The sequence below is a fragment of the Platalea leucorodia genome (assembly GCF_965183815.1).
Source record: "Platalea leucorodia genome assembly, chromosome: 2".
NCBI classification, from domain to species: domain Eukaryota; kingdom Metazoa; phylum Chordata; class Aves; order Pelecaniformes; family Threskiornithidae; genus Platalea; species Platalea leucorodia.
In genome coordinates this window covers 1,367,376-1,389,918 of record NC_138824.1, presented here as the reverse complement: position 1 = coordinate 1,389,918, position 22,543 = coordinate 1,367,376, and the positions used below count along the sequence as shown (strand labels likewise).

At 49.6% G+C, this 22,543-nt stretch overlaps 1 protein-coding gene across 1 annotated transcript in view; it reads right to left on the bottom strand.

The window, feature by feature from the left end:
* Positions 1-7,302: 7,302 nt before the first annotated feature.
* Positions 7,303-22,543, bottom strand: part of SLCO2B1 (solute carrier organic anion transporter family member 2B1) — a 60,831-nt gene continuing 45,590 nt past the window's right edge. The window contains exons 9-15 of the mRNA XM_082337846.1: positions 19,224-19,388; positions 17,440-17,632; positions 16,480-16,639; positions 11,562-11,731; positions 9,644-9,708; positions 8,837-8,957; positions 7,303-7,814 (exon numbers count right to left, since the gene is read on the bottom strand). Of these exons, the coding sequence (XP_082193972.1) occupies positions 7,640-7,814; positions 8,837-8,957; positions 9,644-9,708; positions 11,562-11,731; positions 16,480-16,639; positions 17,440-17,632; positions 19,224-19,388 (1,049 nt within the window). The 3' untranslated portion in view covers positions 7,303-7,639. The remainder of the gene's footprint in view (positions 7,815-8,836; positions 8,958-9,643; positions 9,709-11,561; positions 11,732-16,479; positions 16,640-17,439; positions 17,633-19,223; positions 19,389-22,543) is intronic.

Here is a 22,543-nt window from a genome sequence, read left to right as displayed (position 1 = left end):
ACTTTTCAAATTCCTCCCTATCCTCTTTTCTTTGAGTGTGCGTCTCTGTCGAGTGTTGTGCTGATCCCCACGCCCTCTCTCACCCCATTTCTGCCATTTCCCCAGCTGCTATACAGCTGAGCAGTGCCTTGGGCACACAGACCTTGTCCTGGACACAGCCATGCTCCAGTGCTGAGGGTTCTCCCAGTTGATGGGGGTTTGACGGGTGAAACTGCCCTCCATGGGTGTTAGCACTGAGCATCTTCGCTTTGCTGCTCTGGCCAGTCCTGGTCCCAGCTGTGCCTAGCCGAGTGCTGCACTTTCAGAGATGGATAAAGGAACCTGAGAGAGACCAGAGGAGACAGCGATGGATTTATTAGGTGTTTAGAAAACACAAGCTAGGAGGGAGAGGTTGAATCTGTTGTGTTTGTTTACTCCAGAAAAGGGAAGGCCAAAGGGTAATGGATAAGTAAAAAACCCAGGTTGCTGTCAAAAGGATAACAATCAGTTTTTCCCCTGTGTCTCCCAAGGAAAGACAAGAGGAAGTGTGTTTATTTTGCAAAGGAGAAGAGTTGAGCTGGCTGCTCTGAAGGACTTCCCAGTGCTCTGACCACTGGGCTGGGCAGCATGGGCGAAAGGGGGAGGCCAGCTCTGAGAGGGCCAGTCCAGCTTTATTTTAGTGTCTCAGCTCCTTCTGGTTTGAAGGTGACAGACGGTAACTTGTTGAGGTACTTTGGGGTGGTGTCTCACTGTCCTGGGTACCACTGCTCTACCAGCATCGTGCTATCCTGGCTACCGAGGGATGCTGTGCAGCTCTTGGCACAGAAATCTTGTTGGGGCTGGATGAAGAACGCACAGGTCTGGGTTAGATCTGCCAAGAAAATGGATTCAGGGCTGGTAAGAGAGGAGGAGGAACTCAATCCATCAGGGGAAGATTCTGGGCTGGAAATCTCAGGCTGTTAGGGACCTCAGGTCACTACAGCAGCAGTGCTGGTGGTTGGAGGCTCCTCTGGAGGACAGAAGCACCTACCTGCTGGCCAGACCTGTCATTTAGGGAGATTTGCTGCTTGCCTGGAGCCCAGATCCATGATGTTATGGAAAAATTGCTAAGGCTCATCCAAATTTCCAGCTTCCCTTGGCTGTTATCCATGTGGTCATCACTGACTCAGCCAGGGGACACCGTCAGCAGATGAAGATGAATACAGCACTCAGGGTGTGAGGGAGTGGGGACCCATGTGGTGATCTCCATCCTTCCAGCCAAAGGGAAAAACCCAGAGAGGTAACAATTTCCTGGTGCAGATGCTACAGGGGCTGAGTAAGGAGGTGCTGAACCACAGAGAAAAACTGACAGCGAGTACGTCCACAGAGGCAGCTGGGGCTGCAGCTATCATGAGATGGGTGAGCTCAGGGTCTGGAGGAAGGCAGGGAAAGTGAACAGCAGTTGTGTCTCAGGGCTTCAGGAAAGCAGATTTTCACTTGTTTGGAGACCCACTAGGCAGAATCCTCCAGGAGCAGCCATGGAGGGTTGGGGTTCCCAGGAGAGTGAGGCAGTTTGAAAAGAAAACTTTCAAGAACCCAGAACAAGCCATGAACTTGGGCAGGGAGATCAGTAATTTCAGGGGAAGGCCATTGGTAAGGAGTTTATCAATGAGCTAAAACACAAGAAGAGAACACACCACAGGAATGAGGACAGGCAACAGAGGAGGAATGCAAATGCATCGCCTGGGCTCTTAGGGACACCATCCAGCGCACCAACGCCCAGCTGGAGATAGGGCCAATGAGGGACAATGTGGTAACAAGAAGGGATCCTACGGGTATTCTACTTGTCAAAAAAGGATCAGTGAAAATGTGATTTCATTGATGGATGGGGAAAACAGCTGGTATTGGACGCTATGGAAAAGACTGAAGTTCTTGACACACCCTTTTAGCCTCTGTCTTTACAGAGGAAGCCAGCTCCTAGACCTTTGTGTGCCCCAGCATGGTTGGAGAAGTAAATGGAGAGCCCAGGGGAGCAGCAGGATTGCTCAGAGAAGCTGGAACATTTACATCCACAGAGTCAGATGGGTTTCATCACAGGGTGATGAAGGAGCTGGCCAACATGTTTGCAAAGTCCCTCTATTATTTATGAAAAATTGTGATGATCTGAGTCCCAGACAACCAGAAAAGGCTTGAGAAGCTGTGGGCTTGTGGGCAAAGGTATGTTAGACAAGCTGAAAACTGGTGGGAATGCCAGGCTCAGAGGGTAGGGATCAATGGCTCAACATCCAGCTGATGGCTGGTAGCAAGGAGAATCATTGATCTTCAGGGATCAATACTGGGGCTGATATTGTCCAACATCTTCATCCGTGACATGTATGATGAGGCAGAATGCATCTCAGCAAGTCTGAAGGAGTTACTAAATTAGAAGAGGTGACATGATGAATGGGACAGCTTCAACCCAAAGGGACCTTGAGAAACATGATGGTTGGGTCAACAGAAACCTCTGGAAAGTTCATCAAGAAGTGTGAGGTACTTTGCACCTGGGTCAAAATAAACCCACTCACTGGTACAGGCTGGGAACTGCCTGGGTGAGTATGGACCCACCGAAAAGGATTACAGTGCACGCCAAGTGGAATTTAAGCCAACATACCGCTCATAATGAGAAAGGCAAACCACACACTGGTAGCATCAGAAGGACCTTGAGGGATGGTTTTATCCCCTATACTCAGTCCTGGTGAGCCCACACCTGGGATATAGTGTGAAGTTTTGGGCTCCCCAGTTCAAGAGGGATGGGGAAAAACTGGAGAGGGCCTGGGGAGGACCTGGGGCACATGGTCAATGGGAAGAAGTTGTGGGAGCTGGGTTTGTTTAGTCTGGCCAAAAGGATGCTAAGGGCAATCTAACAGCGTTCTACAGCCACCTGAAGGGCAGGGAGAATGGAGCTAAACTCTTCTCAGCCACAGCAGCCACCATGACAAGGGGCAACAGCCACAAGATGTGGTTTGGGAGCTTCAGGCTGGACACTAGGAAAAGCATGTTTCACCAGAAAGGTGGTGCAGCCCTGGCACAGGTCACCAGGGAGGCTGTGGTGTTTCCATCCTTGGAGGTTTTTCTAGGTCAGGTCAAAGTTGTGGCTGCCTTCACAGAATCATAGAATCATAGAACCATAGAATAGTTTGGATTGGAAAGGACCTTTAAAGGCCATCCAGTCCAACCCCCTGGCAATGAGCAGCGGCATCTTCCACCAGGTCAGGGTGCTCACAGCCCCGTCCAACCTGGCCTTGAATGTTTCCAGGGATGGGGCATCTCCCACCTCTCTGGGCAACCTGAGAGTGTTGTTGATGGTCTTGCCAACTAGATGACCTCCAGAGGTCTCTTAGAACAATTTTATGATTCCTAACCCTCAAGGCAGGACAGTTGAGCTCTTGAGGGGCTCCTACAATGCCATATTTAGTGACTGCTTAAACCAGAGGCTGCATTGTACTGCAGACCAGCCATCATGACCACATTAAAAACATACGTATAAAGAGTGTCAGCATATGATGAGAAGATGCTGTAGACCACAGATGAATTTGCAAGGGATTGGCATGAACGGGGTGATTCAAAAGTGATAACTCTGCCCACAAGCAGCTCCCAGCCTTGGAGATATTTTCCTGCAGAGCTGTCTGGCTCTGCTAACCAGCTCGCTGCCTTTGCTGGAACTGGTGCCACCCACCCAGCCTCCTTGCACCCTGCAAAGCCTTCTTGTAGTTGGGGAAATAGCCTTCCCTCCTTAATTCATCCTCTTGACCTTGTGCAATTCTCACCAGCCCTAAAGGCACTGGTTTACCTTCAGGTCTGTGACCCCCGGTACTACAAAGTGCCGCACAGAAACATCCAGTGCATTCAGCTCCTGGTCTGGACGTCTTTGCTATACTTGCCTTGCTGTAGGTTATCTCCTTTAGCCTTCCTGGAGCACAAAGGAGCAAGGCTGAAGAAAGTCAATGGACTTATGGCACAGCTGAATTGACTCATGTTAACCTCCCCTATGCAATTTATGGCTGTTGCCTAAGGTATATCCTTAAGTGCTCTGTAAATTCTATTTTAAACTATCTCCAGGGGAATATCTCCTCTGGGGAAAACCTGGCAAAGCATAACAGCACTGGGTGGATTTTGCTGATGCTACACCTTCCTTTGCTTCCTTTTTTCGCAGTCCTCCTACCTGCCTGCCCCTTGCCCTCCATCAAACACTTCTCCTCCCACCTTGGTGCTGACAACCTTTTCATATTTGCGGGTTTTTATCTCCCTCCCTGCTGACAGCAGGAGCTAGCCTTTCCAAACTGCCTCTTTTTAATCTTCTCTTGCAAGTCAGTCCCTTTCAACAGTGTTCTGAAAGAGCACAGAGGAGAGGAAGGGGGAAAAGTGGTTTTATTTCTCTTTATAGAAACGCCAGCCCAAATTAATGGAAATTACCACTGCAAAAGCATAATAACAGGCTTATAGTTGACCACAAAGCTAAGACACACTGTTTGCAGTTGGATGCTTACCCACAGGGAACTCTCCTTTGCTGGAGTGGTAATGAGGAAAGGAAGAATTCAGGCTGTACTGGCTCATGCGTTGCCTGAGAAAAATCTCTATATGGTGTGATAGGAGTTTTCCAGGTGGAAAATGGATGTAGAGTGCCAAGGCCAGCAATGAGAACAGGCCACGCTGGGCTTGAGCTGGCCAGGCCGTCCTGCGCGTTGCTTCTGCATCCATCAAGAGCCCAGCAGACCTGGCCATCTTTCCAGCTGGATGGCCAAGGGATGGTGCAGCCTGCCTGCTGCCCAAAATAGCATCACGAATCCAAGGGAGGTAATTGAACTCACTGTTTATTTTTGCGTGATGCTGTTTGTGAACAAACTTACAAGACAAATTGCTGTGTAAGGGGTTTTTATTTTCCCTTTTTTCTCCTTTCTATAAGCAGCACCACTGCTTCGGTAAACGTGAGGATTAAGGAAGAGTTGCTGCAATCTGGGGGGCTTTCAGAAAGGCTGCACAGTCATTCCTCTGAGGGTCTCCCTCTGATTTCATAGAATCATAGAATCACACAATTGCTAAGGTTGGAAAAGACCTCTGAGATCATTGAGTCCAACCATTAACCTGACTGCCAGGTCCACCTCTAAACCCTGTCCCTAAGCACCACATCCACACGGTTTTTGAACACTTCCAGGGGCTGTGATTGCACCCCTGCCCTGGGCAGCCTGGGCCAGGGCCTGACCACTCTCTCCAGGAAGAAATTTTTCCTAATATCCAACCCAAACCTGCCCTGGCGCAGCTTGAGGCCGTTCCCTCTCATCCCATCGCTTGTTACTGGGGAGAAGAGACCGACCCCCACCTCCTCACAACCTCCGTCTGCTTTGCAAGAGCACAGCTACCCCCTGAGCCTGTCCCCACCGCTGCCCAAGAGCCTGGCGTGGCAGACCCCGCAGCACAGGACGAGCAAACGTTCGGCAGCAATTTTGCAGAAGGATTGCACTGGCAGACCAAAACACGGAGCCCAGGACTCCTTGGACCTGTGAGGTGGCCACTAGCCAGGCTGTGCTGCTCGGGTGCTCGAGCATGGTCTGGTCCCCATCAGCAGTCAGCTGTCCTAATGGTAGGGAGCTGCAGCCTTTCTGACTTTATAAAGTCATTCTGCAACCCCATCCAGGGGTATTCCTGGCATGGCACATTGCCGCTCTCGACTTTTCATGCCATACAAAACAAATAGTGTTGTTATTAGTTTGTTGTGGTTTGGAAAGTACCCGCGTTGTGCCGAACAAGGCAGGAAACCGTCTGCGAGCCGAGAGCTTCTGCTTAGCCAGGAAAGAACCGTCTTCTCCACCGGATGCAGCGAGGATGCCACAAATCCATGGGCTGCCAAGAGCTGGAGGGACCACTGTGAACATCATGGCCCGTCTCTTCCCTACTCCTGTCCAAAGAACGTCATTCCTATTCCTAGTCTGTTTTAGAAACAGATGCTACCTAGTCATGGCTTGAAAACTGAGAATAGTGCAAAATTCCCCCGGATTTGGCTTTCTGATGCTCATGGTTAGCATATGCTACTCATCCTTCCTTGAATGAGTCCACCTACATCTCTTCAGCATCCACTCTCACGTCTGTCTTCTAACATCTTTTGAGCCCAGAAGTCACTTCTGCGTGTAGGTACCTGTGAACAGGGCTGTAGACTCTCTTAACCATCTCCTCAATGAACAAAAGGCACTGCACAAAAATATGCAAAAAACCCTAAAATAATAATAATAATAATTAACCTGTTACTCTGAGGTATGTTAATTTAGTGTCTCAAAATGGCTGGGCAAACAGTCTGGTGAAATTTCTAAACCAGCCGCTTAACCACTGGCCTTTCCACCCTCCACCACCGCACCTCTCTGCACACCCCAGACCTTACCATAGGACTACTTGCCAGGGTGTGAAGAGTTAATGAATTTTCTCCGCTGTGTATTTCTTTTCCCTTCTGCATATTTGGGCTGAACTTAGAAGTTTTGGGTTTTCTACTGAATTCCATTTTGGAGCCAAAAATTACAAGTTACCCAATGGTCTGTGGTTGCACACTGATGGTATGAGACCAGCAACACAATTTGTGTGGGGGTCGAAAGGAGCCCCAAGATGGGAAGAATGCAGAAAACAGAGGCAGCTGCACCAAAATAACACCAGGCTCGACTTTCACCCCCTAATTACAGCTGCATCTGACAGTAACCCCTTCAAGGAGCACAGCAAGGCTGTCTGGCTCTGTGGTCAAGTGGCTTAGCCACAAGTTCTGCCCAGTCTGCAAGAGGGCTGGGTTCAGCCTCCCTTTCTGGTCCTGCATCCCTGGGAAAAGTTCTGCCTTTCTCAAACTGGAAAACAGGAAGGAAACTTAACACTCACGTGCTTCGGTAAGCTCCTGTGACAAATACTGATAATGCAAAAATAAGAATTATTATTATTGCTGCAAAATGTGGCCATGCTGCCAAAGTGCAACAAGTCTGCGGCTATTGGAGTTTCTCTCCTGGGCTGGACCTATGGTTCCTTTTGATGTCCTCCCCTCCCCAGCACCCTCATCCCTGCACTTCGTCACCAAAGCAGCATCTACGCAGCAGCTGGATGAAGCACAGTTGGTCCTTGCAACGGTCCACAGCCTGGGACAAAACTCCCATCAACGTCAGCTGGAGCTGGATGAAACCTTCAAGGAAGAGAGACCACCTAACACCACGAGAGCAAAAGGAACAAGCACAACTGACGTTTTGGGGGCAAGGACAGACCATCATTCATGGAGATGCATGGCTTCAGTACAAAACCATTTCTTAAAAATGATTTATTAAAAAACCCACAAAACCCTTCAGCTATATGGTTAATGCTCAGTGCTGGCATCACCAAGACTGTCAGCAGGAACAAATGCTTTGGAGGACATAAATCCAGAAGACTGCAGTGTCCAAAGGTTAACGTGTGTGGACTAATCCACGTGAAGGAGCAAGCTGCACCACTGAGGTGGAGGCGGCAGGCGTAGAACAGAGAAGGAACAGACTCCCACGGCGGTACAGAAGTAGTACATCCTACCCAGAAGATTAGGAAGCAGCCCCATCGTCTGTCTCTCCAAGCATCCATCCTTCACAGTTCAAGTGTGGGGTGATTCACACGGCTTCGCCTCCGTGGACACGGGTCGCAATTCACATTTTTGGCATCACACTTTGGATTCTGGGCTCTTTATGGAGTTTCCTGCCAGTTTTTCCTTCTCTGGCTCTGCCTTTGTCTCTGCTGCCTTGCTGGCTTCCCTCTCCTGCCGTCTGAGAATCACATACACGGTCACGAAGCACAGGAAAGCACCCACCTCAAAGAAAAACTGGAGACCAAGATACCTGTGGTGTGGGAACACAATAAATCAGGGCACCAAGCACCAACTCCCAATGTCCCCAGGCACCCAGCAGATACTGAACATGGGGATGGGCTCCTTGGGCACATTCAGCAGCGGGCAAGCAACAGCCGCAAGCCTGGCTCCTGAGAAAGGTGGCAGAAAGAGGAGGAAGAGCTAGGAAGACCTAGGAATAGCTACTTCTCTTTGCTGTTACATTAACAGATCATGTCTCCTGGTAAAAAGGAGGCATATAAAAACATGTCTTGGAGTTGAGGGTGAACAGGACTTGCTGCAGCTACTGGGCAGGGAGTCAACAATGAATTTACAGCAGGGATGGAAGACCACCTACAGCTCTCTTCCAGCCTCCCCACCATGCACAGTCTGGATTTGGTGTCCTCTGTGCTGTTCTGTTGGAAGATGAACCCCAGGGTGTGAGGCACCCTGCACGGATCCTGCACCACCTCACAGGCAGCTTTGAGGCTGGGGTCACCCCTGCTGCTGCATTACCTCCACAGAGAAGGTGTCAGGACAGGCTGCTTGTGTCTATGCTTGTAAAATAAGTAATCATAGCATCATAGAACAGCCCGGGTTGGAAGGGACCTCAGAAGATCATCTTGTCCAGCCTTTCATGGGAAAGGGTGCCTAGATGAGATCATCTAGCACCTTGTCCATTCACATCTTGAAAACCTCCAGCAATGGGGACTCTACCACATCCCTGTAGAGGTTGTTCCAGTGAACGATTGTTCTCACTATAATGCAGGGAGTGCTTCTGGAAGTGGATCTCTGTGGTCTATAGCATCAAGTTAGCATGGTCCTTGGCATGGTGTTGGCTTGCGCCAATGACTTCCCTCCAAACCGTTCCTGAGCACTGCTGGGAGTTAGCACTGGCCAGGGGGATGCGAGTGTCCCTGTTTGCTTACCATGGCATATACAACAACTTATCCCACGTTGGAGGTGGCCTGATGCCATGTTCCCCCTGGGTTTCCCTCTGCACCCCCGGGACTTATCCTGACCGCCCATCCCTACCTCTGCCTGAAGAGGTTATTGTCGTAGTATCTGCAGGCTGCCTTCCTGTCGCACTTCTTCTCCCAGAGGATGCAGGTCGTGTCGATGGCGCTGCCATACAGAACGGGTCCCGGCATCCACGCTGGAAGCAGAGGGGCAGAGTTGTTATGTTATGGGAGCACCTCTGCTGGGACAGACCCAACCCTGGTTACATTCCCATGTCTTAGGGTGGAAAGCGGCTGGGGATGGTTTTCTTTGCTGTGACCCATGAAGCCACTGGTCCTGCACAACACACCAAGGGCGGTTGTGTGTTTGCACCCCACCAAGGTGCAAGAAGGTCCTTCTTTCTCATCACTCTTTGATAAGGGACCATCGCTCATCCCAGGAATGATGCTCACCTCCTTCATGCACTGCACTCCTTCCCATGACTGCAGTGGCACGTTCTGGGGGCCTCCAGGTGAAAATTAATTTCCACCATAAGAAAAATCACTAGTGGGATCACAGGACATGGTTTCAGCCACCCTCATATGCTGGAGGCAAACATGGCAGCATCTGCACACAGCCAAGGGCTGTCCTCCTGGACCCAAACTTATCCCCTGCCCTCTTTTATTTAGCCATGTAGATGTAGCCCCATGGAGATGCCTCTTCCCCTCCCCACCATGTGCAGCCCCCCAGACCCTGCAAGGCAGCATCTTTCCCTGGCTTAGGACAGGCTTTGGTCAGTCTGAAACTCTGAATAAAGAGCACTTCTGCAGGGATGAAATCCTCACGAATCCCCAAGAGCTCCCATGATTTTCCAGGATGGCATTTCAACACATTTTAATTTACCTAAAACTCTCAGCAGCATGAACTGTATCCCAACCGCAAACGATTTGTCTTCAGGCTGGATGCTCCTGAAAAACAAAATAGAAAGCGTGCCCTCTGGCATTTGCGCAAAGATGGATGTTTCCCTCCCCGGCATCGTGTGAAGCCTTACCCAAAAAGTCATCCTTCAACCCAACCACCAAGGACCTCAGGCGGTTCCCATTTACATCAGCAAAGACGATGTTTCATTCATTAGGGCTAGAAGCTTACCACAGCCTTTTCTTGGCCTGAAAAACCTGCCAAACTCTGTAGGAGACAGGGAGGAGCTCAGCAAAGTATTTGTGCTTTTAATTTAAAGATTCCTTATGAGCAACACACAAACAGAAACCAATATAGCCACTGGCTCTGCTAAACACAAGCAACACAAGGGATGCTTTTTGTAACTGAAAGAGAAAAGCGATTTACCCGTTGAGGAAGTGGCTTTTTTTGAGGTGGGATGCCCCAGTGCATATTTTGGTGGTACCTCAGTTTTCTGAAATAAATATTTCAGGCTGTGTTTCCTGCTGAGGTCACACATGGGAGAGGACCGGGTGGCAGAGGACCTCCCCAGGGTCACCCCACCTCAGGGGACTCAGCTTCCCTTTCCTCTCTGAATGCCTAGTGTATGCATAGCTCACTCATGGCATAAAAGGTGAGCTAATAACGCCTGGGGGTGGAGGTAAAAACAGGTTTTAACCACAGCTTTTCCCTAAAAAGCAGCTGTTTGGAGTGCTTCAACCACAGAAATGTGCTTGCAAATATAATTTCTAGACTAACACAGAGGTTCCCCCCTGGTTTTCCCCTCTCCCCCAGCACAGCCCCAGCCTCAGCCTCTCATCCCCATCCCAGGCTCCAGCCCCACCAGCCTGGGGCTTGTGTGGAGGCTGGCTCCAGCCTGCCACTGCCTGCCCCGTAGGCACCTTTCCAAGGGGGTGGGAAACTAGAGTCCTAATTGCTTCTCCGCACTAGGAAGGGAGGCTTTATTCAAGCAAGACCCATCAGAAGGAAGGAAGGTAATTACACTTCTTAACTTAACACAGAGCTGCATTAAAAAGTGCCAAAGTACTGCCGTGCTAAATTAATGCTGAATTAATGGTGCATCTCGTTACCGAGGTATCAGCCGTGGGTGGGGAGAAGGAACAGGATGGCTGCTGGATCTGAAGGTTGTGCCGAGACCAGGAATGGGGGGTGCTCAGGGCAACGTGGGGTTCCTGCGAGCCCCATGGTCCCGTCGGTGGGTGGAGGTGCCATGGGGGCCTGACATGGCGCGGCACCCACTCACCCACCGGCTGCTCCTTGCCTGAGCCTGTTGGTGAACACCACATTGCCTGCAAGAGCAATTGGCCATGCAGCACTGGTGGCTCCATAATAAAGCTTCCAGCAGCCTGAAATCTCCACTTGCTGCTTAACTCCACAGGGCATTCAGCAGCAACAGCCAAAGAGACCTTGGAGGAGCCTTTGTAGTCTTAGGGCAGCAGGAGCTCTGTTAGGGCAGGGTCTTCAAGAGCAAGTCCTGAAGGTCCCTCCTGCTTCAACGTTTGAGACTGGAGATGCTCGACGTTTCTGTCCTGCCCAGACATGCCAGGTCTTTGCTAGCAAAGCACAGCCTGCCTCTAAGATAGACATAGCCTAGAAGATGGACAACCGCATGCACTGCCAGCTGACAGGAGCAGGGAAGCCCCGTTCCCCATTCCCTGCACCAACACATGCAAAAACCATGTAAAAGCAATGGGAGGAACTGGGCAGGAGGTGCAATATGGGGCTGATTTGTCCCCCAGCTGGAGAAAACCTTCCTCTGCAATTCAAGGACCTCTTGGTTTTCCAAACACAACCTCTGGATGCCTTTTCTGCCGTGCTTAAAGGAGTGGCTGCACCTAGACCATGGCCAACCCAGTCTGCTCACCTGAGGATGAGCATGAAGGACGGCGTGTGGGACGTGCTGGCGAGGATCCCCGCCAGGCAGGACAGGACCACAAAGGGCAGGACGAGGTGGGAGCAGCCGGTGCCGCAGGTCCCGGGCTTGGCAAACCCCACGAGCCCGTTTTCAGAGATGCAGCTGCAGTTGGTGTAGTTCTGCAAAGAGGAGAGAAAACCCAGAGGCTGCTCATCTGCTCAAGGCAATGGCGACACCAGGGATAGCTGCCAGCTGTCATAGGGAGGGAGGGTGGTTAGGTTTTGTCTGTAAATAATTCGCAGTAATTAACACTCAACACTTCAGGGAGCAGCAGGGGCGAAAGAAGAAACACATACAATGAAACTGGGGATAACTGAGGGGATGAGGAGACACATTTTCCCATCCCCACTTCCAGCCTCCAACACGCTGCCGTCTCTGAAAGTCCCACCAGGTCCCATGGGCATCACTAGGATGGAGGACCACAGCAGTCCCTTGGTTCATCTCCCTGTGCTTCCAGAGGCCCCTGGAAGTGCTCCCAACCCAGACGCATCCTTGCCTGGTTCCCCTGAGGCCCCGCAATGCCTCCCTACCCCCTGCAGCAATCCTTCTGGGCTCCTGCTTCCAGTCCCGTGTTTCACACCTGGTGTGCATTAAAGATGCTTATGCACAGGTTTATTTCAATGTCATCATTTGCCAGCTGAACGCTTTGGCACCCTGCATAAATCTGGATTCTTGGCATGGAGAAATCTCACCCACAGCTGATAAAACATTCAAGTCTGATGTGAGCTTACTGGCTTGTGTTATATCTTTTGGGGGAGATCTCCAGGGGAGCAGCCTCGGCTCCATCACCTGCACCCAGCTTGTCTCCTGCCGTGAGACCCTTCATCCAGGGGCTACGTGTTGAGCAGAGCTGGCAATCAAAGCCAGAGCCCAAGCTCAGGAGAGCATTAAATCAGAAAACACTTGCTAGGGGAAAATGCAAAACCTCACCTTTGAGAGAAAGTCATAAATAACCAGCTCAGCGTTAGCAAAGGAAGGATGGCCTGGGGCGAGGGATATGGATTTTTTTATTTTTCTCCAAATTTTAGTCACAATTCTCTTTTTTTTTTAAAGAAACCTCTTTTTTTTTTTTTTTTTTTTTGAAGAGACCTTTAAATAAAATGAGCATGATCTTATTGTTGCTGGAGTGGGACAGATTGACAGCGGGATGGCAGTTTGCAGAAGGGTGATCCAGAGGCAGGAGCAGCCCGGGGTCTCCCAAATCCCCGTTCCCACATCACTGCCTGGGAAAGAGGCATGGCCGATGCCCATAAAAGAGACCCACAAGGAACTGCTCCCGGCTGAGAGCATGGGGGGAGATGTGGGATGAAAGGGGACACAATCCCTCCTCCCACCTCTAGGAAAGAGGATTTAATACTTTAAATTAAGGCTGGGATTTATCTTCTCCAGCCATCTGAAACGAACTAAACCAAACTCATCATCTGGGCTTCTTCTGCAGTCACGGAGGGAGAGGTGGGTCTCCAGAGGACCCACCGCAGATAAGTACCTATGATAGTTGAGATGAATTTGGGCCAAAGCATTTAACAAAAATGCAATTAGACAAATTAAAACTCAGTCAATCTGTGCAACTGCCACCTTTTACAGAGAATTGGAGTCACCATATTTAGGGGACCCGCACAAAGCCAAATTGAGACAAAGGGCTGGAGATGCACGCGATGGAGGCACAAGACCATGCTCTGCCCGTTTCATTTCAAACCGCAGAGGATTTTTAGAGCAGGGAGCATGACCCCGGCTGAAAAAACCTCCGAGCAGCGGGGACAAGCCACAAAGCCACCGGTGGCCCATCCCCGCGAGCTGCACCGTCTGGGCAGCAGTGCCAGGAGGCTGACGCAGCACCAGGGCTGGGAAAAACCACCCAGCGAAGCGGGGAGAGGAGAATAACCGAGACCAGCCCTGAAACCGCGGCTGTGGTTTCCAGGCAGGGACGGGCAGCTGGATGGCATGCAGCCAGCCCCGGGTTTTTCAGGGCTGTGTGTCAAACATCCCCAACAGAACCATTTAGAAATTGTTTCCTTAAGAGAGAAAGCTGCTCACATTAAACTCTGCCTGATGCTGTCTTATTTCTTCTTTTTTTTTTCCCCAGCTGGGACCTTCTGGTACCCAAAATTTTGGGGTGTGTACTGACCAGCTCAGACCTGACCCAGCTGGCAGCAGAGGGATGTCCCTACTCCCACCCGTGGCCATGTACGATGAGAGCAGAGCAGGACTCGGAAACCCAGAAGCCCCATAGCATGAAGATTCCTGCAGTCCCGGGGCAGCCCCCGTGGCCACCTCTCTTCAACAGGTCACACTGGGCCTGAACAAATAGCAAAGCACTAAAAGGTTGTCACTCCTGGACAAAGCTTGCAGGCTCCTGCTGTTGCCCATGAAATTTGGGGATATCGAGCGATGCAAAGAGCAAATCACTTTCAGTGTACAAGAGCTTTCAAATGAGAGTGTTAAAGCCAAGCTTGCACTGTGCAAGCCTCCTCTGGAAGGGCTGCAACAAAGCTGAGCACAAAATTGCAGGTTTTCCTGCACGCTGGGAGCGTTTCTAGAAACCCAGGTGTTCGGGACATGGAAAGCAGTAGGCAACAGGTCCGTGCACTGGCAAAGAGCTGCTCAAAATAGTGAGAAAAGTGTAATAAGACAGAGAAAGAAGGAGCTGGAGCAATGCCATAAAATGCAATAATCTCATTTTTCCTTCCCTGCAACAGATAATACCCAACGCCGGAGAGGGAGTGAGGTTGCTCGTGGACACCTGAGCTCAGCACCTGTAGCCACATCACTGTGTGCCATGAACCCCCCGTCCCAGGGAGATGCAACGTGCTCCGGCTACTACGTGCTGGCACGTGGCTTGGCATTTGTAACAACATACTGCGATACTTAAATTGGGTCAAGATGCATCAACAGGTGGCAAGAAGATCCAGCAAATTATCTCAGCGCTAAAGGAACAGCTAATGCTGGCCTTACTAAGTAGCGTTTGCATGGCTTCATCAAGGGAGCCCGGATTGTGTTGTAGCATGTGGCTACACGTAGTAATACGTATAATGACTGCAGGAGCGCGTCGTTCAGGAGCACGGATGTCAAAGGGCTGGAGGCACCTTTGAGGGGGAAGAAGCAGTTGAAAAGGATCTGCTGTACAAAAGGCAGGCACAGAGATGCAGAAAAGCACATTTGGGACTAAGCTTTGGCAGAAAACATAATTGTTATTAAAATGAAGTGTTGTTAATTAACAAAATGCTGCTAAAAAGTGCCCAGACAGTCCCATGCCACCATTATATCCTGTGCCAAGAACACAGAGGAAAACTACTCACCCTATACGGATTGCTAACATTTTTCAGCTAGGGTTTTGAATTGGCCAAGATTTCCCTGCTATTTATTTGTTGAACTCTATTGCCTGGAGACCCAACAGACAACTGGCACCGGGAAAACGCAGTCCTACGGGGGTTTAGGTGACAGGCAGGGAGCAGCAGAGGAGAGAGAAGCACGTGGCAGCAAAATAACCTGGCCAGGTCTGCAAATGAAGGGAAAGCCCTGAGCAAAACCCATTTCTCTGGCCCCCGCATCGGGACTCTCCCACTAAATTATCCTCTCACGCAGACACTTGGTTTGACAACCAGTACTTATGGAGAAGATGCACATTGCAACTAGATCATGACTTTTTAAGCTGCAAATCTGCAGGCTGAAAGGTGGAATAACATTGCTCTAAGGGGGCCCTCCCAGAGCATTCAGTGAAGGTCTAAATGTCAGTGCTGGGTGTGCTGGGGCAATGGTCCCTCCAGGCTTGGCTTGCGCAGAGCATCCAGAGTTGCTCCCTGAGTCCCCCAAAGCAGGATTTACCTTCCCTCTTTCCAACCCTATACATGATCTATAGATGTAGCATAACTAAAGCAAGTTATATGATGGGAACACCAGGCTGCTTCTGCAACTGTAGGTATCAGTTGAGTGTTTTCAGCTGGTATTTCCCCCCACTCTGCAGGACGGCAGTTTGGACCAAGTGCAGTTTTGCGTTTTCCTTCAGCAAAAATAAATAAATAAGTTGCTCATTCTAGGCTTCGAGCAGTATTTTAGGTCAAGCCCAAGCAAATACTATTGGGTGAGCAGCCTGGGTGATACCTGCTGCACGACATCGAGGTATGTGAAAATGTGTGCCACCTGCACTGATATTTTGCCTTCACAACCCTGGAAAAATGGAAACACTCGGATTCCATCCAGTTTCAGAGACCTTCAGGCATGTGATGTCTAAATTGGGAGCCTGGTTTTGGTAGGTCCCTATTCACAGAACTCAGACGGGGCAATTCACGGCAGGAGCCTGAAGGTGGGCTGACTCACCCTTGAGTACGAGAGGCATGCCTGGACTTGGGGTCATGCTAGGTGCTGTGATCAGCCCTCCCCATACTGCACATCCTCCTGTCCCACCACAGGGAACACAGCTAAGAAAGGCGACCGTGTTGGTGACCGTTCAGGGGTGAAGGGAAAGCAGAAGGTCTTTGCATCTTCCATGCAAAAAGTCCACTCAAGCTGCTGGGTAGCAAGGGAGATATTGAAGCTGGGGGTTGTGGAGCAAAACCTGTCCTGGGGGGGAGCAGTGGATGTGGAAGGACACCTTGACATCCTGAAAGGTTGGATACCTAAAAGGTTTCTGCTTGCTGCCTTGGCCGAGGACCTGTACTGGCAAGGGCTGTGTTATACTGGAGAGTGCTAAGAGACACCAGGGTTTTCCTGGGACGTTCTCAACCTTCCCTTGCTCATCCCACAGGGTCATGCAGAGCTTGTCCAACACTAACGAACATCAGAAAACCTAATTGCCAGACTTGAGCCCTGCATCAGTCATCCCTCATTAGCCATCCCAAGCCAGGACGCTAGCGCAGTGGGAACGACTCACCAGGACTGAGTTGTTGTCTGCATTGAGGTTTACGCCTCTGCAGCCGGCGGAACAGGGCGAGATGTATTCGATACCGTTAGAGCCGCAGATGGGGTTATAGGCTTTCTCAGGGCAGTTACACTGGAGGTTACACTCCAAGGCGTGGTGTCCAAATTCAGAGCTACAGCAGGAAGAGAATATAAACGCATGGTATTGAGCATCATTAATATGCATTTATATAGAAAATACACTGCATGTATATTGAGATTAGTAAAGAAACACTCGATTGCTTAAAAAACCCTTCCCCATATGTCAGTGAGGACGCACAGAAGTTCCACTATAACCCCCCAAGCCTTTGCTCTGCCTGGGCAAAGCACCCTGACCACGAATGGTTAAGGGAGTCCCAAACTTCCTTCATATTTGGCCCCAAACGCAGGGTCTTGGGGTAGTGCAACACCACGCTGTGGGAGGTGGTGGGCTTCCCACTGAGGGCTTGGACCAGCTTCCACCGAGACCACAGGATGCTGAACACGGGAATTTACAGCAACCGGGATCCAGCCTTGAGGGAAGACAAGGTCCTGCCCACGTTTAGCTGCGTAGGGAAGCAGCCGCAGTTTTGAAGGTGTGATCCCAGGGCTGGCCCCTGCCCAAAGTATTTGCCTGTGAGTTAAGCGCCGTGCTTTCCAAGATGAAATTTTAATCTTGTGTTGTTTGTGCCAAAAATGCGCTCACTTTGGGTTTCACCACCAGTCAACGAAGTTAGAAGGAGTAAGGACGCAGCAGATTCAGTGTTTATTCACAAAGTATTAATTTCTAGCCTTATTTTATCACCATTAACTGTTTCTCAAGAGGGAATAAACACATTTCTGGGTATTCTGCTTAACTTCCACCTCCACCCCAAGGACTGCAGCTGGGGATGGGGGGTACCCACAGCCCTGGGAATGGCCCACCCGTGCCCAGCCTGGCTGGAGCTGTCGGTACCTCTCGCTGTAGGTAACGCCTGCGACCTTCTGCGTGGGGCAGCCGAGGAAGAGGAGGGGGAAAGCCACGAGCAGGCAGAGGAACATGCCGAGGACGCACATGGCGCTGCATTGCCTCAGGGACATCTGGAACCGCTTCAGGATGGCACCACCCACCACGATCCCGACCATCGCCCCAGGGATGTTCACAGCACCTGTGGAAAGGCAAGTCCTCGTTTTCCATCCTCTGAGCCGTATCAGTCCCTTCGTTATAGTGACGGCCCAGAGGATTTGTTGTTGGGTTCCTATTTTTCAGCATTGGTCATCTGGATGGGACCAAGGGTTTTGCAGGGTGGACGAACGCTAGGAAAGGGCAGTTTTGCAAAAACAGCGGGACCCCACAGCAAACTGGCTGTCTTACGTATCCATGCCTGGAAGATGTAGGGACCAGCGAAAAGCCGTGCTTAATCCAGCAAATGTGATTTTTCAATGCAGACAGGAGAAAATACCAATGAAACCTGGAGAGGATATTTAATTTCTGCGCAATGCAGTAACGTGCCCACTTCTGTTGTCATCATTACAAAACTGGGACGGTTTCCATGACAGACTTGGAGTTTTGCAAAACCCACCTTTATAATGGGATACCAAAGAAGTGCAATCTGTTTAATTCAACAAAGAATCAACAGGGAGGTTGCTTGCAGCCCATAAATACCAACACAAGGAAGGGATTTCCAACTACAGAAAGCTTTTTGATCTAACAGAAAAAGGCAAAGCAAGATTCAGTAGCTGGGAACAAAAGCTAGATAAATTCGAACAAGAAATATGGTGCACGTCTTTAACGGAGCGGGCAAATCAAGCCTGGGAACAACTCAGCAGGGCACATCAGTGGAGGACACCGCTGCTTCAGCTTTTAACCTTTCTGCCTGTATTTAGCCTGGGTTGCTGGGCTTCGCCAGTCTGCTCTGCTCGATTCCTTCTGATTTATTTGTTGCAGACTTCAGAAGACTCTTTCTCTGCGGATGCACGCTGTTTGTTCAAAAATATATTTAACATTCTTCCGTGTCTAGTTCTCTGAACTCTACAACTGATTGTAAGAGTACGCCTTTATTCTTCATATTTTTATTACCATGACAAGCTCGCACAGGGAGACCTCAGTCCCGGACAGGACATCCTGGATGTTACGATACGAGTAAAAGCGTCCTAATCTCATGAGCACATACCCTGCTTAACACTTGTTCCTTTCCTTCTTAACAATACCGACAACAAGCAATTAGTCCAACCGTTACAAGCAATTAGTCTAACTATAGCAAACAGTTTGAAGAGTTTAAGCATGATTATTACACCAGCCTGACTGGCTTCTTGCTGCAAAGTGTCTTCAAAATGCATGCATACACTACTGAAGTTTTTAATTTTATTTACTATCTACTTTTTTAAAGACCCTTAACCCAACGATCGATGTAAAGTACTCCCTGCTACAGGCACGTGCACAATTCATATCTGATGTTTCTTTGCTCCCTTGGTGCAATGAGTTGGTTTCCTCTCCTTGATTATAGCGAACAGCTTTAGATAACAAACATTTCTCCAGGTCTTAAAAGATTTTATTCTAGCAACCTCAGGCTGCAATGTAAAGGAAGGAAGGCAGATAGTAGCTGAGAAATCACACGGGCAAGGACCTCACGCCATGTCTGCCCGTAGGTAATGGAAGGAGACTGGCAGCTCCAGAGGGAAAGGCGCTTCTTAGTAATCTCTAGATTATTTTCTAAGAGGTGCTCAAAAGCCGGCAAGCTTTGATGGCAAAACACTTACCGATGATCATGTTGGCCAAAGACGCCGTGAGGGAGAACTGTCTCTCCAGGAATTTCGCCATGAATGTTGCTAAACCAGCAACCATGGCAGAGAGGTTGACCTGAGCCAACACCACCAGCAGGTAGACGGGATGACGCAGGTTCCTCAGCAGGACCAGAGGAAAATCTGAAAGGAAAAGGGGAAATCTGTTGCATACAGAGGAGGTGTACGGCAAAATATTAATCCATGGGAAGTGGCAAAGCTTTGCATTTTCCTTCCATTTTTGTGCAGAATTAACTCTTCAGGAGTGGTGAGCTCTTCTGAACATTTCATTTACAAAAGGGCAGAATGTGGGCTTTTGGGGTTTATCATTTCAGGGCTTGATCGCATGACCATTTGGATATTAAAAAGTCAGGATGAAGCACCAGGACTTTGCAAAAATTAAACACCTGAACACTGAGGTTTGTTGTAAATAAAGTAGATTTCATCTCAGCTAAGAGCAGCCATCTAATGAGAGATGTCTTATTTAAGTTGTCTAGGGTGAGAGAGGGAAGCTGATGACCCTCAGCCCACCTGCCTCAGGAATCAGCCATGGGATGGGTGAATCAATGGCAGAAGTCAGTTGTTGCAAAAGATGAAGGAAAGAAATAGGGTTTTCAGTGCAAAGCATGTCCGGCCTCAAAGTGAACCTGAGGAGAGAGCAACTCCTCTCTGGACACGTCCCATCCCTGTGGAGCTCACCTCCATATCTGTTAATCCTTTTGATTTGCTGCTGAGGTCGGTCACACTTAATTTCTGCTGAAGCCTGTGCAGTTGGGACTGGGAACTGCTCTGAACAGACGTGGACGCAGGCAGCGTGTTAAGGGTCTGTGCTAGCACAATGGGAAACTGTTGGAGGTGTCAGCATCGGGAGGAGAGGAGAGGAGAGGAGAGGAGAGGAGAGGAGAGGAGAGGAGAGGAGAGGAGAGGAGAGGAGAGGAGAGGAGAGGAGAGGAGAGAAGAGAAGAGAAGAGAAGAGAAGAGAAGAGAAGAGAAGAGAAGAGAAGAGAAGAGAAGAGAAGAGAAGAGAAGAGAAGAGAAGAGAAGAGAAGAGAAGAGAAGAGAAGAGAAGAGAAGAGAAGAGAAGAGAAGAGAAGAGAAGGAAGCTCTAGGAAGCCTGTTCCAGTGTTTCACCACCCTCTCAGTAAAGAAATGCTTCCTAAGTAAACTCTAAACAAAGCATCTTGACCTAAGAAAATTGATATCTCACGTCAACACTTGGGTGATGTGCTCAAGCGATCCTGAACATCTGCTAATGCAGAGGACAAATCTGCCGCCTTCTGCAGTGATACCTCCTGCTGAGCTCTTCTTCAGAGCTGCCAGGGTCTTACGATGCCTTAGGAGAAATGCAAGTGGCTCTGCGATAGTTTTTCAGCCTCAGCTGAACCTCTGCAGGTACTGTCTGTATCTCCTGCCTTCAATGGGTGGACTGTACCGGGATGGCTGAGAGCAACATGGAAACCTGCCTGTCTTTCCCCCACCACCGTGGGCTGAGGGCTGCAGCATGGAGTCATTACAGGGGCTGCTGCAAACACACGTGGCCCGAGGAAACGTGGCCTCGGTTCCTTTCCCTGAAGTTTTCTGGCAAGGCTTCTGCTAAAATAAATACAAAACTAACTGGGAAGTCATTAAAAGTTAATTTATTTGTTTGCTGTCATTGCAATTTCAATGTCTTTTTTGTTTCAATCATAAAGATGTATTTTTTGATTACAGGCAAGAAACACTCCAGCAAATTCCCCTGTGGCTGAACCCTTACTGCTTGAGAAAAAGATATCTTCAGCCTGCTCAGCAAAGACAGCTGCCCCGCTCCCAGTGCCATGGGAAGCGGGATGCCCGATGCTGACACCCGCCAGCTGGGAGGCTGCAGTTCTCCAGCCTGGAGCGATTTCTCCTTCGTGCACATCCCGAACCCACTTTCTGCTCGTGCCTTTGCTCCCCCTGAACCACCGCTTTCCCCCGGGGCTCTTTTGTCCGGCTTTGCAGCACGCAAGCAAAGGGCGTGCATAGGGACAGCTTCCACACAAACAGATGATGAGTTTCCCAGATGAGGGTCTGAAAGTCAATATGCTGAAGGAGAGATAAGGAATTAACAGGGAGGATTAATGCAAGGGCCTGCCATAAATTAATGGTGTTAATTCTTAGCAGCTCACAAACAATCGGGACAATCTTCGTATGTGCTCCAGCACAGAGGCACTGGGGGACTGCAGAGGAAGAACCATCTGGTGCTTGTCTGGGATTTGCCCCAAGCTGTGTATTTGTTTTAGCTGTCCTAAAAAGTTATGTGAAGAGCAAAGGTCCTTCTGTGGATGCGAGGGGGTCCTCCATACACGAAGGCAAAGCTCCCGTTCATGGGAGTATTGCCTCTCCAGCTCAGTGCTCTGCTCTCAGGGTTAAGCAAGCAATTAAAGACGTTGAGGAGCAGCAAACTCAGGGCACTAGAGAGGGTCCAAGCATGCAAGGCAAGTTCAAGGACCCTGAAATACTGACGTGCCGGAGAGCTGGGAGGATAGCAGTCAGCTGGAGAGGGAATGAGCTGCAATGATATCTCTGCGCTAGACCAAGGTGAACCTCAAAGAAGGGAGGTGGTTTTGCTCTTAAGTATCAAGAGAAGTCTTGCTTTTTGAAGCATATTCCTGCCTAGTTTACACACTGGACCATCTCAGGCATATTGCAAATATGAAACGTTCACTTGCTTGCTGAAAGATCTCCTGAGAGCTAATCCAGCCTTTTGTGGGAGTTAGTGGGAATCTTCCACCATAAAGATTTCTTTTCCCTAGAGTTCTTCGCTCTTTTCAATCAAACTACACCCCCTCTGCCACCCCACATCAGAGCTATAAAGCTACGACAGAGAGCAGGTCTCCCACTTCACGGTGGGAAGCAGCAAGATTGCCGTCCTCTGCAATCACCATCTCACTGCTAATTCGATCTTCCTTAGAGCTCTGGAGAGGAAGCTGGGCAGATACTAAAAGCAAGTGGAAACTTTAAAATAATAATAAAAAATATCCTTGAAACTATCTTTAGGCACCGTAGAGAAACAACCAAGTCACAAGCCCAGTGTTTTAATTGCTTTGAAGATCACCTTTAATGGATTAATTCCCAGTATGTGCAACAGAAGCTGAACATCCTCCCAGGTGTTTTCAACAGAAGCCTAGAAATTAGCAATGGAAATGACTTCAGGCTAGCTAAATCCTACTTTCTTGATTACTGTGAGCAGGTCCAATGGCTGCAAAAGGAGCACTTTGTGAGGACAAGGAGCAGGGTGCAACCCAATGTCACCCAGTGCATCTGTGCAAGAGCCAAGA